At 46.1% G+C, this 22,573-nt stretch overlaps 1 protein-coding gene and 1 long non-coding RNA gene across 5 annotated transcripts in view; one reads left to right on the top strand and one right to left on the bottom strand.

Annotated features, from left to right (window-relative positions):
- Window positions 1-22,573, bottom strand: part of MGLL (monoglyceride lipase) — a 63,899-nt gene that overhangs the window by 5,290 nt on the left and 36,036 nt on the right. For all 3 annotated transcript variants that reach the window (XM_040568855.1, XM_040568853.1, XM_040568854.1), the window contains exons 4-6: window positions 12,146-12,282; window positions 10,542-10,652; window positions 4,678-4,767 (exon numbers count right to left, since the gene is read on the bottom strand). In XM_040568855.1, coding sequence (XP_040424789.1) covers window positions 4,678-4,767; window positions 10,542-10,652; window positions 12,146-12,282 — 338 coding nt within the window. The remainder of the gene's footprint in view (window positions 1-4,677; window positions 4,768-10,541; window positions 10,653-12,145; window positions 12,283-22,573) is intronic.
- On the top strand, window positions 529-21,229 carry LOC121075497. Of its 2 annotated transcripts, none has more exons than XR_005822982.1 (4): window positions 529-1,044; window positions 2,066-2,303; window positions 6,768-6,932; window positions 18,964-21,229. It is a non-coding gene; the product is annotated as an uncharacterized LOC121075497 (long non-coding RNA). The 2 variants fall into 2 exon arrangements; XR_005822983.1 differs by having other exon boundaries at window positions 1,807-2,303.

Below are 22,573 nucleotides of genomic sequence, written 5' to 3'. Positions count from 1 at the left end.
CTCTCTTTCATCTTCCCTCTCTGGGGATGAAGACTGTGACCTACACCTGCAGGCAGCTGACACATCCAGCTCCAAAGCACTCTTACACTGAGGGTCTGTTCCAGGTGAAAAGGGTGCAGACAGAAGGCAGCAAAAGATGATATGAGGTGGTAGGCAAAAAAAAGTCAACGATTTGCTCAGCTAGACTGTGAGAGGATAAAAATGCACAAGAGCTGGTGCAGAAGGTCACTAGGAATGAGTAGTTACTGCAGCAGGCAAATCTACAGTAAATATTTGTATACTGTACATGGAGACGGCCCACACAGCCACTGCCATCTCAATATCTGCCAGAACGCTTTGATTACAGGCTGGTCTCTGGCACAGCCTCCAGTTCCTCCCAACCCTGGCAGATGTTTATAGAAATGACGATTATTTATAGGTTAGCCAAAAACAGCCTCCTCCTCTCATCATGAGCATGGAGTTCTGCTCAAATTCTCCTCATTCTGCAGAAAGGTGAGGTCATGCTGCTGCTGCATGTGCCTGCCCTGAGGGCCACCCCAGGGACCTGCAGCTCTGTGGAGGTGAAGGCACAGGCACAGCCTGCCAGTACCCTACCAAGGTGCCAGAATGGTTTTGGGGCAGGTTTTGCTCTCATCTCTCCATGAGATGAGATTATCAGGGGCCGGAGGACACCTGTGGTGGGGCTTTCCCAGCTGAGGGGAATTAATTCATTAGAGGGCGTGGAGCTGGCTTCCTGTGGAGCTGGTTTCCCTCCTTGTCGTCTGCAATGTGTTGGGGCACAAGGCACTGGAAATGGAGCTGGCAGGAAGGTATGGTGGTGCCCAGAACTATTTCCCTATCACTTTCTTGCTTTATGGTATTCTGTCAGCATTTTGAGCAAATCCACCAAGCTGTGTTGGCTTCTTAACTACTTGCTTCAGCTGAATCCAGATCTATGCTAGTGCTGCACTAAAGCAATACAGCTTTGAGATTTATTTTTTTTTTGGTATTTTTTGAATTGAAGGCAACAGTTGAAGGACCTTGAGAGTGCTGGAGTCAGGAGAGGTAGGTAGATGGATTGACAGAAGTTTCTTTCCCATGGAGTAAAACAATGCTGATGAATTCATGTGTGCTGGCCCCCTCCCCAGTGCCATAAGTGCTAGGAGAATGACCTAATGGGTTTCATTCTCTTGTTCTCTCCTTACAGAATAGGGATTTTTTTAGGTACTGAGCAGCCAATAAATATTTTTGTATAGATGATGGGAGGAGAAGAAATAATAGCTTAATCCCAACCTAAATTGATCAGCAGTGAGTGGGAGGATCCTCTTGCTGGTGAATGAGCAAAATCTTTGTCAGAAAGTTAATGCTCAGAGCATGGGGTGAGGGCAAAGCAGAAGCTCATGGGGGAAAGGAGGGAGATATAGGGAACGGGTTTTATATTCTGGTGGGAGGTGGCACTGAGAGGAAAGACTTGTGCAGTGGAGCAGCTTGGGATGGAGAAAAAAAAAAGCAGACTAAAGAACTGCTATCTGCATCATTTGCTGTGTTAAACTAGCTGTAGGGAAGGCTCAGTGAACACAGGGGTGACCCACAGCACCCTGCAGGCCTTCCCATCTTCCTGTCTCCTGTTACTAGACCTCTTCCCGACCTGCCTGTCTGTGCAGTCTGCTTTGCCTCTGGGTGCAAGATACAACCATCAGGGCTCCTGCTTCCTGCTTAGAATTTTGCATCTTCCTATTGCAGAACAATAAATTCATTGTAAGGCATATTTCTTTGCATGCATACATGCAAAAAAAAAAGTTTGCATCTTCCTTTTGCGTTTTGCAGAATAAATTCTTCATAAGGTAATTACAGTCTCATCCCCTGTGCACTCTACAGGAGCAAGAGTAAAGTCAGTGGGATTATTCAACCAAATTCAATGGCAGCTAACAAAGATTTATGGGGTAAAAGAGCCTGCCCCTGTGATGTTATTCACCTTGGAAGCAGGAGTGGGTTTTTGAGGTTACATCTTGCTCTCTTTTGTGTCTCTTGCATTTGATACAGCAAGCAGATCAAATAAGCATCTCCATGCTATCCTGTGTTTCAGTCCCTCCACCCTGAGGACAGCCTGCTGGGAACACAAGCTCATCAGGAAACTCTTGGATGACATCCCAAAAACATTTCTAGAGAATAGAAAGTTGGTCTGGCAGAAGAATATGTTTAACATATAAATAATGGATGTTTCCAGCACATTGTGTGCTGCGAAGCTGTGCGTCTTGAGTCCAAAAGGAGGATGGAGTGTGCCCTGGTGGCAGCCAGAGGACTGAGATGCTGTGTTGCTTTCGGTAAGTGCCTGGAGCCTCGAAGCCTGGTGTCTGAAGCTGGTCAGGAAAGCACTTCACATTGCAGTCCACAGCTGCTATATCAGCTGTGTGTTCATCTGCAGGTGTGCAGGCAGCAGAGTGGGGAGGGGGTGATTGTCTCATACTGAAGACTACTCCATTAAGAGCAGCCTCTAATGAAACAGACCTATATTTTCATCCACTGCTAAAGGCTTTTTCCTCCACAGAAAGGGAAAGGGCAGAGGAAGAACAACACCCACAGGAAGCTCTTGAGATTTGGAACATCACAGGGCAGTGGGAGCAGCAGCAAATATTTGGGTAGAAACAAAACCCACAATAGCATTTATTATAAGCTATGCCCAGGGAGTATGGAAATAACTGGATAATATTGTGCAGCCAGTTAAGGGAGCTCCACTGACGCTTTTCTAAATGCCTTACAATCGGGACGTCTCCCATCAGCACTTTTCTCCTGTAATGCTATTTAGTGCAGCACTGGCACCTTCCAGCAGAGGATCCAGCTGTTGAAAGCAGTGTGTTTAAAAAATGCCATCCTTAAGGAGTGCCACATAATGAACCACTGCAGGGCCTGGCAGAGACCCACATCTCCCAGCCACACTCACTGCTCAGGTAGGGGCTAATGTCCTCAAATCCCCCTCCTCCGTGGCACTGACTGCTTTCATCCTCCAGATACAAATGCAGAATTGAAAACTTTCCTCCGTGTGATTTTAGTGAATTAGTTCTTTAAATTAAACCTTTTTTCTGAGCTATATGCAGCAAGTTGGCAGCTGAATGTAATTAGGAACAGGTTTCTACAGCTGGACTGGAATCAGCCTTTCTCAAGCATGTGTTTTAGCAGCCTCACACTGTACTTTGGGACGTATGTCGTATGGTGCATCAGTGCACAGCAGTTGCCCATTAACTCGCCTCATGCTAGTCCCAAAAGATTCCTAGAACTTGCCTTGTCTTTCTTTTCTCATCTCCTTGAATCTTCCTGCTTTCACTCCAGTTCAACGTTATGCTTGCTTCAACAGGTAAGTAAACTGAAAATGATCTGATCAAAAAACTCTTTGGCAGGGGGAAAACCCAACCCTGAAAACCTCGTGGCTATTCCACAAGTCGCCTTTGCTTTGTGGTTTCCTAGGTGGGTGAGTCAAGGGAAGGAATATTCTGAGGCCAATGCATTGCTCTCGCACAACTGCTGGCATTGTCTTTGCTCCTGATCCTCTCAGCTTCAGTTCTAACGCTGGTCAAGCTGCCTCCCTAGAGTAAGGCAATTTATTAGCTTCTATTAAGATAGGAAGCATTGCATGAATAGCAGAAGTGACAGCATCTGTCAGTGGGATGCGAGCTGACATGGGAACACAGAAACAACTGGCTGCCACAGCAGTGAGCTCTCCTGCTTTGGAGACACCCTTGCGTGCTGTGTTTTGTCTTGCAAGCTGCTTCCTGAAATGCACCAAGATCTGGGTCATTCCCCTCTCCAGACCAAGCGACTTTGCTCACTTACAGATTGTCTCCTTCCTCTCACTCCTCCTGCCACTCTGAGAAGGAAAACACCTTGTGGTGTGTTGCAGCAGCAGTCGCAAGGACACCTGGCTTTGCCAGTGATGGCATGAACAGGCTGCAACGGTTATTACTGGGAGTGGGTATGAATGGGAGAAGAGGCTCAAACTATGGCAACGTTGACAAAAATTCACCCTGGAACCGCTCCATTCACAGTCACGGTGGTGGAGCTGGAATTAGGTTGTTACAATGGCTGCTTCAATTGCAGCTCATTTAAGTATTATTCTCAGGCGCAGAAAGAATACATCATTTGTTCGGAAAGGCTGTAGCAGAGCCAGCGTGTAATCCAGGAGACCTTGTAGCAAGGTCTTTGGGGCAAGCATGCTCTTCCTCTGGCTGAATGCGTTCAGCACAATGCCATCCTGGTTTGTAAGCAGGAATACCAACCTCTGGGACTGTAGCATTTTGCACTGTTTCCCTGCAAAGAGCACGGTTGGAAAAGGAGACTTTAGCAGCATTTGCAACCTGCCTGAGCTGGTTTTGCCACTGTAATGAGAGGTGGTGGTGCGGCAGAGACCTGTGTGTTTTCCACCCCAGCTGTAGCACTGGGCTCTGCTACGCCTGGTACCCAGAGCAGCTGCAGGTGCAAGAGGCACACAGGGATGAAGAGCTGGTTTCCCACGGTGAGCTGTGTTTTCTGCTCTGTGTAAAAGGCCATGGTTCCACTGACCTCAGAGATGCCTCAGCCTTTTACACCAGTATAAATCTTGCCCTGTGATTTAGCAATTTATTTTATTTTTTTTAAGAAAGAAATGACAGGACTGGGACAAGGTACCGACTATGCAATGACTTTAAATGGCATTAAGGTTCTCACCTCCTTCTTGTTCCGGGAAACTGCATTTGGATCTATCGATCCCAGTGACAGGTTTGGGAGAACGAGGTTGAGCACTTTTGCTGCAAAAACCTGTGGGAGAGGAACGCAAGTAGTTAAAGAGCTAGTTAGAGAAAGAGAGAATATAGAGGACCGAATCCTTAGCTGGTGGGAACCAGCACAGAAGTTAAACAGTAGAGAAATGTCAGCTGACACTGGAGAAAGATCTGTCCTATATTTAAAACATTTTTCTTAAAGGCAAAGTGTTTAAACTGCTCCTGAGATTGGGGCATGCTGGTCTGAAATGCATCGGCTGTCTGTCCACAACATCACAACTTCATTGTCCTTTCCCTTTTTCTCACTCAAGTTAATTTACAAAAAAAGCCTCAGGAAAAATGTCTTGATAGGAAAAGCTGTTTCCACTCCACCGTGGAGCAGTTTTTTGTGGTTGCTACTGCCCTTTCCTGCTGCCGCAGCTCTGATTTCAGGCTGCAGTGCATACGTGATATTCTGTGCAATTTGCACTAGTTGCCTAGGTTGCGCTCTTTCTGATAAGCAGATTCTCAGGGGAACCTGTAAATAAACAACAGCAAAATGTGCATGCATTGGCTAAGGAAATCTGTTGCTCACTTGTCTCCTGGGAACGAAACACAAAAGCATTCAGCAGCCCAGGCTTGAAACCACTAGCAGAAGAAAGGGTAATATCTTTCATTTGAGTTGATACCAAGCTTGTGCTCTGATCTTTGATAGCCGTCCTTAAGTGATTACCACTTAAGTCAGAAAATACGCCATTAGTGTTTGTCAGTCTATTTATGGCCCTTCTGTGTCCACAGCTAATACCTGCAGGTGGGCTGTCACCTATGTTCTCTGTGGTTATATTTAATCACTTCTGAAGCACTCTCTGACACTTCAGATCACGGATGATACATGACAGAGTAATTATGGTATTAGAGAAATAACGCAAGGTTGAAGTCAAAGTCATCCAAGAGTGACAAGCAGTCAAGACAGCAGATCTGAGAACACCTGAGTACTTTGGGGTGGATATGACTAGGAAATGGCGTCACCATTTACCCATACATCGAGTCTCTCACTGGCTATGGCATTGTGTCAGCAAAATTTACTTCTAGTGGGATCTCTGGAGCTGGACCAGTAAAAAAATATATCCACACAGATACAAGTATAAGCTTATGATGCTAATGAGCAAGAATGGGGTTGTCTTTTGTGTTAACCCCAGGCTGTGATGATTTGAAGAACACTCGTGAATTCTAGGCAAGACTATGGACTCTGTGTACTGACAATGCTATAACAGTGTTGCTTCTCTCGAGCCACTTATGCTGACCCAGATATATGTCAAGTAACTGTAGGTACCTAGCTGAGGTATTTAATTTAGAAATGTAATTGTCTAGGCTTTCTTTACAGAGTAAGGAGAGTGAGGAAAAAAAAAAAAAAACTCCTCTGAGATCTAAATAATGGTTTGGAAGTGCCTGTCTCTGAACATCATCATGATAACCTAAGGCAATTAGGCTGCCCTAAAACTGGAGCCTGAGTTAAGTGCTAGGGTGAGTTCCTATCCCTAATGATTGCTTAGTTGAGAGGAAAATCCTTAGCATAAGAAGTTTGCTGATGATCTCTGCAGACCTATTTGGAATATTGGCCACAAGATCCAGCTGTTGTTATTAAGGCCATAGATATTTAGGTCCAAGACCACATATAAAAGAGAGAGAGAGGAGCTCTCCTTACTTTTAAAGTCAGCATTAGAAGGAAGTTAGTTGACATCCTCTAAAATTACTGAAGAAGCGGTGCATTTTATGGGGATTCTTGTCTGTGTCTGCTTGTACATGTAAATATTTATGTTCCCAAGGAAAAGCAACAGGGCTTTTCTAGAAGGAGCATAAATTTGAATCTTTCCCTCACGTGAGCAGCAATGCACCAGCCCAGTGACATCTGGAAGGCAGGGAAGCTGTGACAAGGTGTAGGAGAACTACACACACCCCTGACTCTCAGGCTGTGCCCTGTTGGTGACAAGCTAAACATGCTTTTGTCAGATTCGGTATGGCCATTTTCCGTTTGAATGACCCTGCTCATCTTCACAGCCCCACAGCCTGCCAATGACCTCGCCTCTGTGACATGCTTTGGAAATGTTCTTGAAGTTTCTGTGCGTATCTGGAGTTTTGCCAAATGGAGTCATCAGCTGCCTGCTGCACTGCTACGAAACACGGCTGGCTCCTGGCCCCAAGGACAGCAGCACCTACCAGCCGGTAAGTGGTATCAGCGCGGTCCTTTCTGGTGTTCAGCTGCACAGGGGAAGCGCCAGACCCCACAGATGACATGTCAGATGTGCCTACACACACATATATACTCCCTGTGTGCATAAGAACTCTTATTTACACATAAGCAGAACCAGTCTTGGTCTAAAGGACTCATTGGGAAAGAGCTCTGCCACTGACCTTTGAAGGGTCTTCACATCTGCAGGAGGCACTTCATTCCCTCCAGTGCGTAATACACCCTCAAAATTTGGATGTAATTTTGATGATTCTTGGAGTCAAGGTCTCCACAAGCCAGCGGAGAAATCAAGTTTTATGTTATAATCAAAAAGTCAAAGGGTTCCCCTGGGCCTTCAGTGAGTTTGTGAGCACAGTCATACAGTCTGTGACAAGCTGGACTTTAATTAAAAGCCATCCTGTTGAAGGGCTGGCTGTGTTTGATACATGAAGAGTTTACGTCCCTGTTGGTTTGATGTGGCAATGTTAGTTCTTGAGAGAAAGCTCCCAAATGACCAAGAACAGGTACAGCAATGAGAGGGTATATTACTGGCTGGGCTGAGGATGACACTGCGGAGCCTTGGTTATCTGAGCTGCTCGAGGCCACTGCAGGTGGGTGAAATACTAATGCTGAGAAAGATCTCAGAATAAGATTGAAATAGACGGTTCTTGGCCATCTTAGACAATCCTGGCTATCAATAGACATTGCCTCTTGGCTGGAAGTGCAACTCAAAGCTGTTTTTGTCATTTTGCAGTGATTTAACTGCATGGATGCTTCGAAATGTAGACACTTCTGAGTGGAGTAATCCCCATTCCCCGCATACCTCTCTACATGGTTATTTCTCTCTCCCATGATCTCTGCTTGTCACACTGCTTGTGTGAATGCTTTTTAGTTCATTTCAGCTATAAAAGAGACAGATAAACGAAAGGGTGCTGTATGAACTCTGTATACTAGCCAGGCTCGTTTGGCTGAGCAGAAAACTCTCTGGAAGAGACACTGTGGTGAGCTACCAAGATCAGTCTGAAAGCAACTGAAACAGTGGTGTCAGGGAGATATGACATCAGGGATATGACATGATATATGATCAAGGAGATATCAGATCTGATATCTCAGATCCGATGCCAAACAGAAAACACAAAGAGAATATTGTGTACTGAGCCTGTAAGGGATAGCTGGAGGGTACCTTACAATTAATTCTTTTCCTAAGAGATTGTGCTGTCCACCCTATTTCACATCATTCAATAGCAGACATTTAGCGGGAGATACTCTCTTACCCTTACTCTGCTCTTTGTCAACGTGTGATTTCTGTCTCTTTGCATCCTTTGAAATTTTGGAGGCTCAGAGCCGAGTTTGGTCCAGATGAGCTGAGAAGGGGAAAGCTGCAAGATCCTGCTTTCCTCACTGGGTGTAGAACTAGTAGGTAGGTTTCTATCAGGAGACAGAATTTACAGGGCAATGATGAAATTGTGTTTCTGCAAAGAGCAGAATTCAATTCTCCTGTGTGGAGTCTGCAAACGCACTGGGTTTTTCCTGACACCAACTAAAGGACCCAGCACGTCCTCTGGGCCGCTATTGTTGCTGCCTTGAGCCCTCATTTGTTTAAGCAAGGTAAATTCTTGCTCAACTGGAAACTGCCCTAGCAAAGGGATGAATGCAGTGGTCCCTGGGAAATGGCTCAGGGCCTGGAAATTGCACCAGTTCCAGGGGAAAACGGAAGCCTTTGTGCCACAGGGGCGCTGGCACCACTGCAACGTCTTTTGACTCTCAGAGGAAAAAAAGCACACAGGAGTTTTCAGCTCAGCTTTCTGGGAAATCGCAGCTTTTGCAGGAGTACTCTGACTGCTTTCACTCCTTCCTCTTGTGAATACATTTTCAGAGATATTTCAGAAATAATTATTGTTTATCCTTTTGGAGAAGCAACAATAGATTTGAAAGGGAAAGAAACCCACTGTAAACTTGTATTATTGTGTTCAAGACACTATCTAGGAATGAGACCCTATAAACACCTCTGCAACACTCTAGTTAGAGATTGGGATTTCCTGCACTGAAATAAGCAACTATCTGCTACCAACCTGCACGAAACCAGGCTACAGTAACACTAGTTTCCACAGAGCTGGTTTGTCCTTGTTTCAGAAAGGATTTAACACCTAGTAAAACATATAGTTCTAGAAGAAGGAAAAACATTCTGTATTTTCCTTGAATCGTCTAGAAATAGAAGGCTAACAGTGTGTCTCAGACTCAGACCCTATGCTATTTTTTAAATATTTATTCCTTTTCCCTTTCCAAAGAAAGAAAAGACAGGAGCACTGGTGCCCAAGGGACCTTCACGGTATTTCAGATATTGTCTCACCTGTGAGGAATTGTCTACCAGTCCCCTGAATGCACCCTTTGTTGCTCTGACTCATATTTAAATAAATTTTCCTAGACCAGAGTTCAGGATTCACTCCCCCTCTGAAAAGCAGGTGGGACTGTGGGGGAGGCACTCAGAAGAGCAGTACCGACTGGCATCCAGGTGGTGCAAATCTCAGCAGGGTTTTGCATTTTAGGACTGAAGGTCTCAATGTGTTTCCTTCTATGGAAGAGCAAGGTGGTTAACAATCACCCTGTGGTGCCTGTAATCTTGTTTTGTGGGGTCAGTAGATGGCTAAGGTACAGGAGATGGTGTGACAGGATTATACTGAAAGCTGAGGCAATCTGTTTCCTTTCTCTCAGAAAAAAAAAAAAAGAAAGAGGAGGAATAGCTTAGAAGTAGATTAAAATGATAAGCTAGCCCTAGGAGAAGACTCCAGGGAGAAAGATTAAAGGAATAAAGACTGTGGGAATGAGATGTTCTGTCATTCCTGCTGGCTTAGCTGGTCCTTCCCTTTGCTTATGGCTTCTCAGAGGGTTGTTATTTATTCTTTTAAACATTCAGAACGGAGGGGAGAGCGGAGAGTTGGCTGCCTCGCAAAGCCTCCCTGGGGAAGGGCAGGTCGGGCAGTGCAAATTAGGGTCAGAAATAACTCAGGGAGGGAGACACGAACAGGACAGGGTGAAGCCTAACTGCAAACTGAAGGAGACATTTGTCTGGACAAGAACCAGCTACGGTACCAAGCCAAATGGGCTGCTGCTGGGGCAGTGATGCGTTAGCTGAAGGCCTTCGTTGAGGCTCATGGACTCCTCAGAGTCATGAGCTCTAGGTTTGTTTAGACATCGGTCATCCCCCAAACATCAAAAATAACCCCGGCCCAACTTAGCCAGCAGCCTGTGTTGCAACCATACCAGACTCTGTATGAGTCAGGGAGAAAGCAGTAATTGAGGAAGGGAAAGGACGGCACTGTGTGGGCTGCCGCAGGGCGTGGTGAAGAAAGCACAGCCTGCTGCCACCTCCCGAGGTAGCATCGCTCTCCAGCTCTCATCTAAATCAGTTTTTCTGGACAAGTGCAGGATTCACTTCCCCTCTGAAAAGCGGGTGGGACTGTGGGGGAGGCACTCCTGAGAAAAGCATTGACTGGCATGTAGGTGGTGCGGATCTCAGCAGGGTTTTGTATTTAAAGGCTGGAGGTCTGAAGGCATTTCCTTCAATAAGCAAGAGGTGACCAGGTGCAACACGTGTTTGCTCTTACCTTGATGGGGGTGGCGACTTCTGGGCTGGCCACCACTAAAGGAGAGATTAACACCATGCCTGAAAAGTCACTGAGTCTCTCGCTAGCTGTCAGAATGGAGATGGCTCCCCCCTGCAACGCAAAATAACATCCCACAGCTTAATACAGATGTCAACATCTCATTCATATAGTAATCCTATTGCTGGAAGGGTTTTAGGCCAAACAAGCAAACAATTTCTGCCCCAGCAAGAGTGCATTGTGGTCAGCAAGGAAGGCTGGAGGTGTGAGTTACTACAAGTGGCTGATTTTTGTGTTTCTGCTCTCATGCTGCAAACCCTCACATCGCACTGAACTCAGCCCTCTGTGCCACGGCAGCCAGCTCTCTGGGATGCCTTATGTCCTCCTCAGTAAAGATGGCTAAGAAGGAAATACCTGACTTTTGCTAGTTCAGGTGGGACTTGAAAAGTGAGTTGGGGCTCTCTAAGCGTGGCAGACCGGTGCTGCATAGAGGAAGGGAAGGGAAATCGGGCTGACTCCGTGCTCGTGGCACTGGTAACCTGGGTAACAGCGATGCTGTCAGCTGGCACACAAAAATCTTCATTAATTACTGGAAGTTAAATATTCTCCTCTTCAGCACCGCCGTCCCCTCCAGCCCCACAACCTGATGGCTGACACCTGGCGCTTCGTTTTGAGCTGAACACTGGCCAGGCTGAGCCCTCCTGCGCAAGGATAGCGGCTGATGGTGAGAGGGGTGGGGGACAGAGGGACTTGGCCGGCTTGCTCAGGAAAGTTCGCAGAGGATTAGTTGCCAGGGGAAATATTTGGTGAAATTCCATGCTGCCGGAGAAGCAGGGGCTTGTTAAATGGAGCAGCAGCAAGAAGCATCTCAAAGACCTCACTGGGAAATTAGCTCCTTGTTAAAGCAGCTTTGGAGCGCAGTGAGCACTTCAGAGCATGCCATGCGTTCTTATGCAAGAACACTCGTTTATCTGAGCATGGGCTGAATCCCAAAGTCCTTATTCATTTTCTCTCCTCTGGGAAGGCAGGGGGAGAAGATCAATGACATCAATGGGAATATTGCTAGCTTGAATAACGGGATTTGGCCCGTGCTGTCAGAACCAGACTTCAGATCTGTTCACCAAATCAGCGCCTTTGTTTTTGCAGCCCTAATCCTTGGTACATTTTCCTGTAAGGTAGTTTAACAGAATGAGGCTACAGGGTGTTTTCGTGCTTCATCCCCTAGCTGCTCACAAAGCTTTGGAGGGCTTAACCGCCTGGTTACTGGGTAAAATGAAAGGAGAAGCCCCATGCAGCAGGGAGGTGGTGGGATTTATCAGCTACCCGGTGGGATGGAATGGTCATATTAAAAAATAGGCCCATTGTTGCAAATGGCACTAATTAGGGCCACGATCCAGGTAGAAAAGTTAGGGATTGACTATATTCGAGGGAGATCTGGTGTGGTAAGGCGTGCTGGCAATCAGTCAGTGAATGAAATGGAAGGGATGCTTGTGTGTAGTTTTGTTTCTCCTGCCGTGGGCTGAGTTATTTCCTGCTGCCTGCAGTTGTACCCTTGTGCTGCAGCACGTACACAGGACGCTGCTGGGAGGGAAGGGGACGATGCTTACCATAGAATGTCCCAGGATGAAAATGGGCAGCCCGGGGTGATCTTTCTTCATGAGATCAATGTGCTGCAAGCTGTCCCTGATGAAGACGTGGAAATCTGAGACAACCACACGATCCCCCTCGCTCTGCCCATGGCCAACTGTAGGGGAAAAGGAGAGCATGTGTCCAAGTCATTCAAAGCAAGGGTTGCAGTCCAGAAAGGCTTCATCAGAAACAAGCCTGCTGGGCTGTTGCTGTCCTAACCTAACCTCCTGCAGTCAATTAGAGAGGCTGTGGAGTAGTATCCCTCCTTGGAGATCTTCAAAAACTGCCTGGACATAGTTCTGGGCAACCTGCTCTAGGTGTCTCTGCTTGAGCAGGAGAGTTGAACCAGATGGCCTCCAGAGATCCCTTCCAGCCTCAACCACTCTGTGATTCTGTGATCTCTCAACAGAAAGAGTACTGCAGACACACAAAGGAAGCTGCACAAGAACAGTTTAAAAAGTGTTGTATTGTTCGTGACCTGGCTAAAAGAATGCTATATTCCTCCATGTTTTTACCTGCTCTTCAAAACTGCACCCTGGGAAATGGGTTTTTGCCCTAGAGATCATAGCTGCTGGAGTGTGATAGTTTACTGTAGAGCAAGAACTGCTGTGTGTGGAGTCTTGCCAAGAAATAGAAAAAATTCTGAAGGCTGGATATGGTCGCTATGAACTTAATGGGCCCTGGACATAGTCTTATCCAATGCGTGGGTGTGCATGAGCTTTGCAGAGTCCTCCTTTCCTCAGTGCTGCCTGGGAGCAGTAGGTGAGCTGGAAACCTTCCCTGCTACGAGTTGTAGAGCTCTCTATGGAGAGGCCAAGTGATGGTGGTGGCGACAGCCTGTGGTGGGAATGTCTCGAGTGGCATGCTCCACCTAAACACGTGCTCGTGCAAACTGTGCTGCACCTGGCTGCCTTAGCTCTTTCCATATCTGGGAATTATCTTGTCTGATCAAAGGGAAGGAACGGCTAAAATGGGAGATGATGAGTTGCTATGGAAACAGGGGATCCCTGGCAGAGGTGGAGCTCGCAGACCCACGAACGCAGTCCCAGGCAATTCGGAGCCTGCAAAGGCTTGAAATAATGCCACCCGGGGAAGGGGTTTATGTGTCTGCCTGACCACACAGACATGTCGGTACCCATCAAGGAGAGGAGTCTTCCTCAAAAACAGTCCCCTGTTTATTTCTATTCCATGCACATTGTTAAGGAAAACTGAAGGAGAAAACACTACACAAACCACTCCCATATGGATAGGGCATAGGGCATCTCAAACACAGCTCCCTCCTCCCCTGGGTCTTCCCCAGTGGGATCAGGCAGCAGGGAGAGAAATTGAAAGGCGCGAAGGGCAGTGACTTGTCAAAGGATGTTAAGTGCCTGGTAATTGTTTACATGCTGGATGGCACCCCCTCTAGTGATCGCCGAAGAAAAGCATTGCCTACCCAGCCCAAAAGGTAAAGGTTTTTCAGCTGGATCTGTTGGCAATAGTCATACCAGAAGAAATCAGCATGTCTGAATTGACTTTCTGGCAAACCATCCAGAAAATCACCTTCCAAATGAGGCAAAACTTCTAATAAAGAGCTGGACTAAATACACGACATCTAAGAAACCCTGAACTCCAAACTTGCTCTTGTTTTGCCCTCCCAGGTGGTCTCCAGAGCTGGGCCTCATGGCAGTGAGCACTGCAATCAGCCGTGATGTCTGCCAGACAAACCCATAGATGTCATCCTGGTTGATTATAAAACGTTACTGGTGGTGCTTTCCATGCGCACACTCCAATTTCTGCCAAAACATGATACTGCAAGCATCTTCCATGGGTCAGTGACCAGAAACAAGTCAAAGAGCCAATTAAAATAAGAGATCCAATAATCTACAGAAGTGAAGCCCTGTGTGCGTCTAGTGGATCTCTTTACTTTAAACTGATTTTTATTACAGATGGAAAGTGAGCTTTTCCCAGCCTTTATACACAGAGCTTCACCACTTTGTGGAGCTCTCTTGTGTTCTCTGCCTAATAATCAAACTGCAGACTTAGCAAGTTAATATGAGTTGAGCAGTCCAGAGAGAGGAACTTTTTCTCTTAGCAGAGCTCTGCACTTCTTTTTTCTCTGGTGCTGCCTGCACTTGCTTCTGGTATCTCTTTCTCTACAGAGCCTGTGTGAGACAGCTGAGCAAGCAGAAATAGCAAAATCCCCGTGGCCCAGGTCTGTATATGGGCCGTGACTCTGTTGTGGGGCTGTGAGGCTTTGCTCTATTTTTGGATAGACAGAGGCAGGTCTGGAAGGCTTCATTTGTCACTGGTCCCACTGCAAAACAGTGATACTGCTCATAGCAGTGAGAGTTATGATTGTGGGAAGCCAAGAAGTGCCTGTGCAATAGCTGTGACAAGCACATCACTGGAGTTCTCCAGGTTTGTGGTTGTTTTTTTCGTTATTGATTACTTAATGAACCTGCCATTTGAACCTAATTTCAACTACTAAACTACTGTTCCCCACTGAGATGGCACACAGCAGTGCTCGGGGCGCCGTCTGGCTGCATGTATGGTAAAGGAAGGCCATGCAAGTCTGCATCGATGCCCTCCCTACCCCTTGCGCAGGGTTACATGATGGCATTGCTAGGTTGCATTCTTTTATTTTATTCCTTTACTCTCTTCACCTCCAAGAAACCAAACGTGTTTCTCCAGAGCATGAGTTTATTGAAAGTTCAAATATCCCAGCTGAGAAAGCTTCAGGGCGAGGAACTAAAATGAAAGGCATGTGCACGACCAAACATCAATACAGTCAAGAGTATTGACATATTCTTCTCTGATCTTTTGCCTTTGGAGCTATTAAGAATGAAAGGTCAGGTTCATCCTTGATGTGAAGCTATTTGCTTTGGGTTTTGCTGGGAAAGAACCTGACGTAGTGGTTCCACAGCGCCTGTGGCAAGGCACTTGGTGCAGGAGGAGGGGACCTGCCTGCACCTGGGAACTGGAACTAACCAGGGGCCGCTCAGCACCCAAGTGAGACAACAGCCGGCCAGAGAAGTGTCACGGGAGTCCCAGCTCCGTGAGTTCCCACCACAACTCTCTTCCTTGGGTTCCAGAGGGATGTCTTAACCATCTTTTTTGGGATGTGCATCTCCAAAGAGCTGTAATTGCCCATGCACTTCTGCATGGCACATTGGGTTTCCAAAACCTTTCAAACAGGTTTCATAACTACCTGGTTTCATACCCAACTTGCGTGGTTCACTGCTGATATAATGAATCTGCAGTGGCTCGGTGACTGACTATTTCAGGTTGTAGGCACTGAGGTAATTGTAGGCACCCTTTCCTAAACGCGGGCTTCTAAAAAAGAGAATCCACAACTTTTTTACAAATTGCCAGTCTAGGATTAGGAGGTCTAAGCCTCCATTTCCAACCAAACTCATCACTGCAAAATAGCGTACTTTGCTCAAAGTCTGAATAAAGGCTGCACTGATGTAATAGATATGTAATAGTTATTAAGGTCTACCCTCTGTATTTTCTGTAAAAGCTTGTTCAGACTGCAGCTCTGCCATCACAGGGACAAGAACAGCGACTCATGACAGTCATCAATCCTGTCTGAAAGCATGACCTCAGACCGATTTCTCCTATGGCTATGGATCCTCCAAAGCTCCACACCTCTCTGGGTGGAAGAATACTGCCTGCCTGTGCAGAAAGACAAAGCTGAGGGTTCAGCAATGGAATATTTGATGGTGTAAGGGCTCTGGGGATTGAGTTATCACCGCATAGGTATCACTGCCTGCATGGAGGAACCTCTTGGGCTGGATAGGCTCAGCAGCATTGCTCATCTCAAAAAGAGATGGAGCCTCACTGAGGGTGAAAGCAAGGGAGAAGCTGCTGAGCAGCTCCTCTGCCGAGAGAAAAACAGAGGGGACTTTTTTTCAGATAGCAAAATTAGGTGGCAGCACAAATGAGATGGTGCTTTGACAACTTTTGTCTTCTCAGCATCACACTGCATTCCCTCTGGAGTGGGAGGGAGCTTCAGATCCTCATCAAGTCACGCTGAGCAGTGATGAAAAAATCCCTCTGGGCACCCCACTGTATCGCACCTTAGAAGAGGCTTGTCCTCTGGCTTTTATGTAAGCCACAGGCTGTAGGTATTTCTTTCTCCTCTAGTGCCAGACCCTCACAACAAAGGCTCAGCCCAACCCTGTGTGCTCAGGTGTGGCACGAACTGCTCCTTAAAGCTCCAGCTGGAATGTTTGGCTGCAGAAGATGAGGTGACACAGAAAATGCAGGGTCAAATGCTGACTCCAGCTATGCTGCTGTAAATTTACTGATTTCAGTGGTGTCCCTTAAAGCATACAGTCATGGGAGAGTAGAAATTATGGTCTAAGTTGTTTTTTCAGCCTTTGCTCCCTATTTATTATGGAAAAGCCATAAAACACAGTGAGAGGACGTGAGAAATCTGCCCAGGGAGCTGTAATTCTCCAGGCAGAGTCTGGATCTTGACTTTCCGCATATTTGGAGGCTTCCAACTTTGGGGGAAAGGGACTGGTTTGGATCCATTGTTATTGTAGTGAGGACAACACCACAGGCATCAGTGAGGTGAAATGCTATCTCTTGCCAGCTGAAGGTAGAAATAATCAGGAGGAACTCAGGGCTTGACCCCTGCCTCAGGATCCATCACACCCAAGTGTTTGTTTTCCTCTCTAGAACCCTAACTCCAAGATTTTAAAGAGGGAGAACCACTGACAGAGGGCTGGGAGAGGTTTGGGCATCCCAGGCTTGCTGCCTCCAGAGCATAAACACATTTCACATTGCAATGGCACTAACAGAGGAGTGCGGATGCAGGAGATCTCAGCAGCAGCTAAATGCAAGACCTGCCACCACCGAGAGGTCAGTGATTAACCAGCCCCAGCTGAGGAGCTGCTCCTGCACCACAGAATCCCACACCAAAAGGACACTTCCTAATTATGTCAGAAGGGGCCATCGGCAAAGCTTGGCGCTGATTTAATAAGCCAGAGCACGGATGTGATTCCATTCCCAACGAGGCCTTTGGAGGCCAGAAAAGATCTTACTGCTGCAGCACTGGCTCGGCAGCAGCAGCACATTTCAGCACGCCCACCGCTGTGCTGGGCAGCAGTAAAGGGAGGATTTCTGCAAGAGCCCCTCTTCTTTCACTGCCTCCTTGATCAGTAAGCATTTTGGAGTGAGCTGGAGTCTGACAAGTCCATTTGAAACAAAAGCCTAAATGCCTTTTGGAGGAGGCATTTCCATGAGCATTATGTGTTTATGAATGTTATGAAAGGCTTGCTTTATTCTTGAAGGCCTCAGGTTTCTGCCCCAAAATGGAGTTGAGATGGGCTTCTTGCTGGTGTGTGTGATTCTGGACACTGCTGCACACCAAAGGGTGGTGTGCTTTTTAGATTTAAAAAAAAAAATGGTTTTGAATTAATGACAACTAAAAGATCCTATAGATACTTTGACTCTGCAGATGGCCCAAACAGACCTGGAGCCTGTGGGAGGAAGAAGCTGATGGCAGCCATTTGGATGGCTCTTTCTGTGCCCAAGGAGCATATGTGCCAACTTCATCCCTCTGCTGCAACCCTTCTGAGCAGCACCACGTGGCAGCTGGCTCAGGTGTGACCCTCGCTGTGACCAGCCCTGCGATCCTGCTGCTGTGGAGGGGGCGCTCATTGTGATGATATCCAGCCCCTGATGGCTGGGGGACAGCAGCCCTGACAGCCTCTGCCTTCCTCTCTGCGCCACACAAAATGCATTCAGAACTGGAGGTAAAAACAGTCACGTCAGCCCGGCATCGGTACAACTGTAATGCCATAGACCTACTAGGATGCCATGATAGAGCACTATGATTTAGCCAGTGCTTACAGTTAAGGTACAAAATGAAGCAGATAAGGTTTTCAGGAGTGTTTCAGTTTTGGAAGTCAGTCTAGCAGTTAATTAAGTGGTGTCACAAGGCATTACAGCTGATGCCTGTATTTATGAGATCTATTTAAACTCGTCTGAGCAAGGACTGCTTTTTGTTGTGCTTGTACAGTACCCAGCACTGTGGGGCGTCATCACAGACCTTGGTCCAAGATACTCCAAGATCTTAACGTAATAATTAACTCTAATCCCAGATTGTAAGGCAGCACATTTTTGCAGAGGAGGAGATAGGAGAAAGCACATAGATGGAGAATGTGGGTGATACAATACACAAGACGACACTAATAATGGGTGTGCATAGCAAATGTTGTATGAAGCCTTGATTTTCTGCTTGGGTGTTTTTTCAAGGTTTAATGAAAAAAATATTAATGAACTAGTAAACACTTCAAATTGTCAGAACAGTTCACTACTGAACAAACTATACTTGTTTTGTAATGAATCAAGTACACATCTTTTTCATCAGGTGAGCAAAGCTCATTAATTAGACATGCTGGATTTCAAAGCTCCCAATGTTTAATTATTTGTTTAACAAGCGCTACATCTAATCCACTGTTCAAACACACAAACAACTAAAGCAACAGGAAGAAGCTTCAAAGCAGGACAATCAACATCTGGAAAAGTCAACAGACTGTTCCTTTATTGTCAGGAACATGTAAAGCAAATGTTCCACTCGCAGAACAAATACACACAGGAAGCACCTCCGATTCCATCAAAAAGATTCCTACTCAACAAAGCAGCTTCCTTGCCCTGAGAACGCCCTCATCACAGCAAGGGCGCTGGTTCTGCTCCCCCCATGTGACCTTTTTCAATTTCCCAACCAAACGAAGTCTGATGCACGGGGGGCGCTCATTGGTGTCTGCCTTTCATACATCCATACTCTTCATTTTGCGTGCAGATGTGAGAGGCAGGACAGACACACCTGAGCCAGCCAAGAAGCACCGTAAGCTGGGCCAGGACATGCCATGCTACCATGCCTCTGCTCAAGTTGCCACAGGTCAGCTGCTGTGCTGCAGTGCATTTTGTAGGTAAACCTTTGGAGGTGAGCTTTTCAATGTCGGTCTGACCAAGCTTTAGCTGTGCACCACCTTATTTTCTTCGACAGCCCTGGTTTCCCCAAGAAGAAAAAGGTTAGACTGGAAGGGAGCTATGGAGGGCTCCAGCTCAGCCTGTGATCTGGACCACCAGGAGCCAGGACCCTGGGGCACACTGCAAAGTAAGCCTGCTCTGCAGAATTGATGAGCTTCAGAGTGTCAGTGTTTGCCACAAGCCTACTGTCTAAGACTTTTCCAGGAGGGCTACATCTGCATCAGATGGGAAGCATTAGGGAGTAAGAGGAGAGGGCTCACCCTAACCACTGGTTCCACCTTTATCTCAAGGATCTGAAATATATCTCGACACATGCTTATCGTTAGTAACTTTCATCCACTCTACTCTGTAGCCCTCAGCATCTCTTCTTTTGTATGACCTGCATAGATGCAATGAATACACTGGGTTTCCCGTGACAATAGCCACATTATAAAACCATTAGTTATGGTACCCAGCAGTATCTCTACACCCTTGGTGTTTTATGTGTTGAACATTTACCTGAGAATTACAGATGGATTCTGCCGCTCTCTTATCAAAGGGGAGTCTTGCCCTAAATAGGCAAGTGCAGCATCTTCCCTTTTCCTTCTCAAGATTAGGAAAATGGTTTTTCTTTCAGCATTTGCTGGATACTTTTTATTCACTTGCCTCACACAAAGAGTGCAGCAAACTGAAAGCCTTCTCCTCCCACATCAGAGACACATTTGCAGAGCCGAGATATTTTTAGAATAGTGCACACACAGAGTTATATTGTTTGTTGTCTTGGTTAGGAAAAAAAAAAAAGAAACAGGCGATTTTCTATACTAAAATTATTTGTGCCTTATTGCTGGGGAGTAGAGAACTAGTCATCTTGCTGAAGCCATTTCAAATCTTTTCTGTACTCTAAAGATGACAAACAAAATGACCTGGAACATATCAGAGCAGTCATTAATTCTGTCCAACAAGGCAAACTGTTTCTGCCAATGTTAAGAGCCAATTCATCTCTAATGGATACAGGCACGGTTCTTCCAGCTTTCGAAGACTTGCCCATTTCTTATGCTGTTGCAGAGTTTGGCTCTGAATTGCACTTTCTTAAAAGTCTTCCTGGAACATCATGCTGCTCATGAAAACATGCTGAAGAAAAGTCATCTGAGTGTTTGTGTTACAAAATAATAAGTCAGTGTGGCCAGACTGGAGATACAAGCATCTCCCGGGATGTCAAGTAACAAAGGGAGGTGAGACGGGCTGAAAGCCTGCTCACACCGCAGCCAGCTCCTGCACAGCCAGGACTCGGGCAGCTTCGTCACTCCTGCCACAAATACAGTAAGCTGCTGCTGGGGGAGGTAAGGCCCAGGGAAGAGGAATACAGAGCCCATTTTCTTTTTCACAAAGCTCATACACAACAAGATCCTACTTTATTCTTTAGCCCCTTCTGCGATGCCACCCCCCCAAGCTAGCCCTCAAGAACACTAAAGCAAAAGAGAGGTGAAGTGAATGTCCTTCTCGACCAAGCAGCTGGGACCCATGATTTGAAAGTGCTGCACAAAGCTGACACGGATGGTTGAGCAGCTGTTGAGTTCCACTGCAAAAGAGTTTCTTTTGGTGATGGGTGAAGCGAGTCCTATCTTATCTCTTTTCCCATGGGACGAAAATCCCAATACAAATATAAGACATACGATTAGTGAGGCATACCATATGCTTTTTATAACCAGGAAATTAGTGGTTTTACTTACAGCCCTATAAAAATTTGTAACTGTTATTCTTGTAGTGTTGCACTGAGATTTCTCTCTCTTTCCTGAGGAGCAGATCATTTACGGATGTATAGAAGGGGTGACTATTTAACAACAGAGCTGGTCCTCAGAGACTTATTCTGGGGTGACATAAAACCAGCATCAGCTTGCAGTTATAGCAGAAAAAAATCTATGGACTTTGCTGGAGCTAATCTAGGCTCTCACTGCTTCATTTGATCGCTATGCCACTGGTCTTTGTTGTAGGGCCTCTGTTCTGCTCTTCACATATGACTCAAGATACACTAATGGTAGCCAGAGTTCCACACTCACTGGACAAGGAGGAACCACCTTTGTAGCATCCAAGGAAAATCTTTCTGCTATTTTAAATTAATTTTTTAAACATTTATTTATCTATCTATTTATTTATTTATTCTTTTGCTTTAGCACCGTAAAATCCAATAAAGGGTGCAAACTTTATTTCCAGATGACAAGAAAGCTGAAAGTCCACTTTTCTTTACTTTCTGATCCAATTTCCAGCTTTAAGATGCTTTCAAACAGCTGGGGAACCAATTCAGAACGTCAGGGTTTTCAATGAAAAAGCCAGTGCTGCGGTGGAATTGCACGCTCCCCTTCCCCTTCCCTGCCCATTTATTCCAGAGCACTGTTGGCATGTGGGCTGGCTCTCCAACACGCACATGCTATTAAGTCCTAAATGACAGCTTGTTTAACTAGGAAACATTTCCATTTTTTCCTTAACAAAGGCCATTCATTTCTTGCTCTTCTATTTGCTTAAAGACGGTTTCATTTGCCCTGCCTGAGAGTCTGCACAGCCCTCCTGATTGTTCCCCTCCAAATAGAGCTGCAAGTTAATGACCCACCTCTTGATCCCTGAGCAGGGAGCCCTGCCCAGCACGCTGCGGGCGCATCAGCCTGCTACTCACATTGAAAACCCATACGTGTGCCTCGAATATTTTTATGCTTGAGAAAACAATCAAATCAATTCATCTCAGGGAAGACAGTCCTAATTCTTCCCTGCTAACACTAGATTAAGCATCGAGAAGAAAAAGAGATGAAAGCTGGAACATGCAGTAACTCCCTCCGTGCTGCTGACTGATGTCTTGGGGGACAGGCACGGCTTCCTTTCAAGCTGTCTTCAAAAGGTTGCCCTCCATACAGACCACCCACTGGGAACCCACATCAATAACAACAACAACAAAAAAGAATGTAAAAGAGACATTTTTCACCCAATTTATTTACATATTAAAATAAACACGAGTTCCCATACAGAACAAGGGCTCCCGGTGGGTTCTGTTTAGTCTGTGAGATTCTTGGCACTGGAGTACAGCATTTCTTAGTCCAAAGCAATCTTGGCATAGATAGTTGGTTATATATTTTTTTTTCAGCAACTGGCAAATGGAATAATAACAATAATGCTTCTTAAAACTGGAAATTGTGTTTGAAGACGCCAGCAAGGTGCTACACCAATTCATCTGCCAGAAGGTTGTTTGCAAACCAGAGCTCCCATATTCTTGTGTTCAGGATCTGTTCTCCCTACAGTCGACCTGGCTGAAGGGGGCTTGGAACAACATCAGTTCCGCAGCGTTAGGGAGGTTTTTGCTTTTTGCTTCACTCCTTTGAACTGCCACACAGCCGCAGTTTCATGGCCAGGCAGTGCCACCATCATTAGGCTGGATTTGTCCCCGTTTCTGACAA

Source organism: Cygnus olor, chromosome 10 (genome assembly GCF_009769625.2).
Source record: "Cygnus olor isolate bCygOlo1 chromosome 10, bCygOlo1.pri.v2, whole genome shotgun sequence".
Classification (NCBI taxonomy): domain Eukaryota; kingdom Metazoa; phylum Chordata; class Aves; order Anseriformes; family Anatidae; genus Cygnus; species Cygnus olor.
Note: the sequence above shows the minus strand (reverse complement) of the source record. Positions and strands in the feature narration are given on the sequence as shown.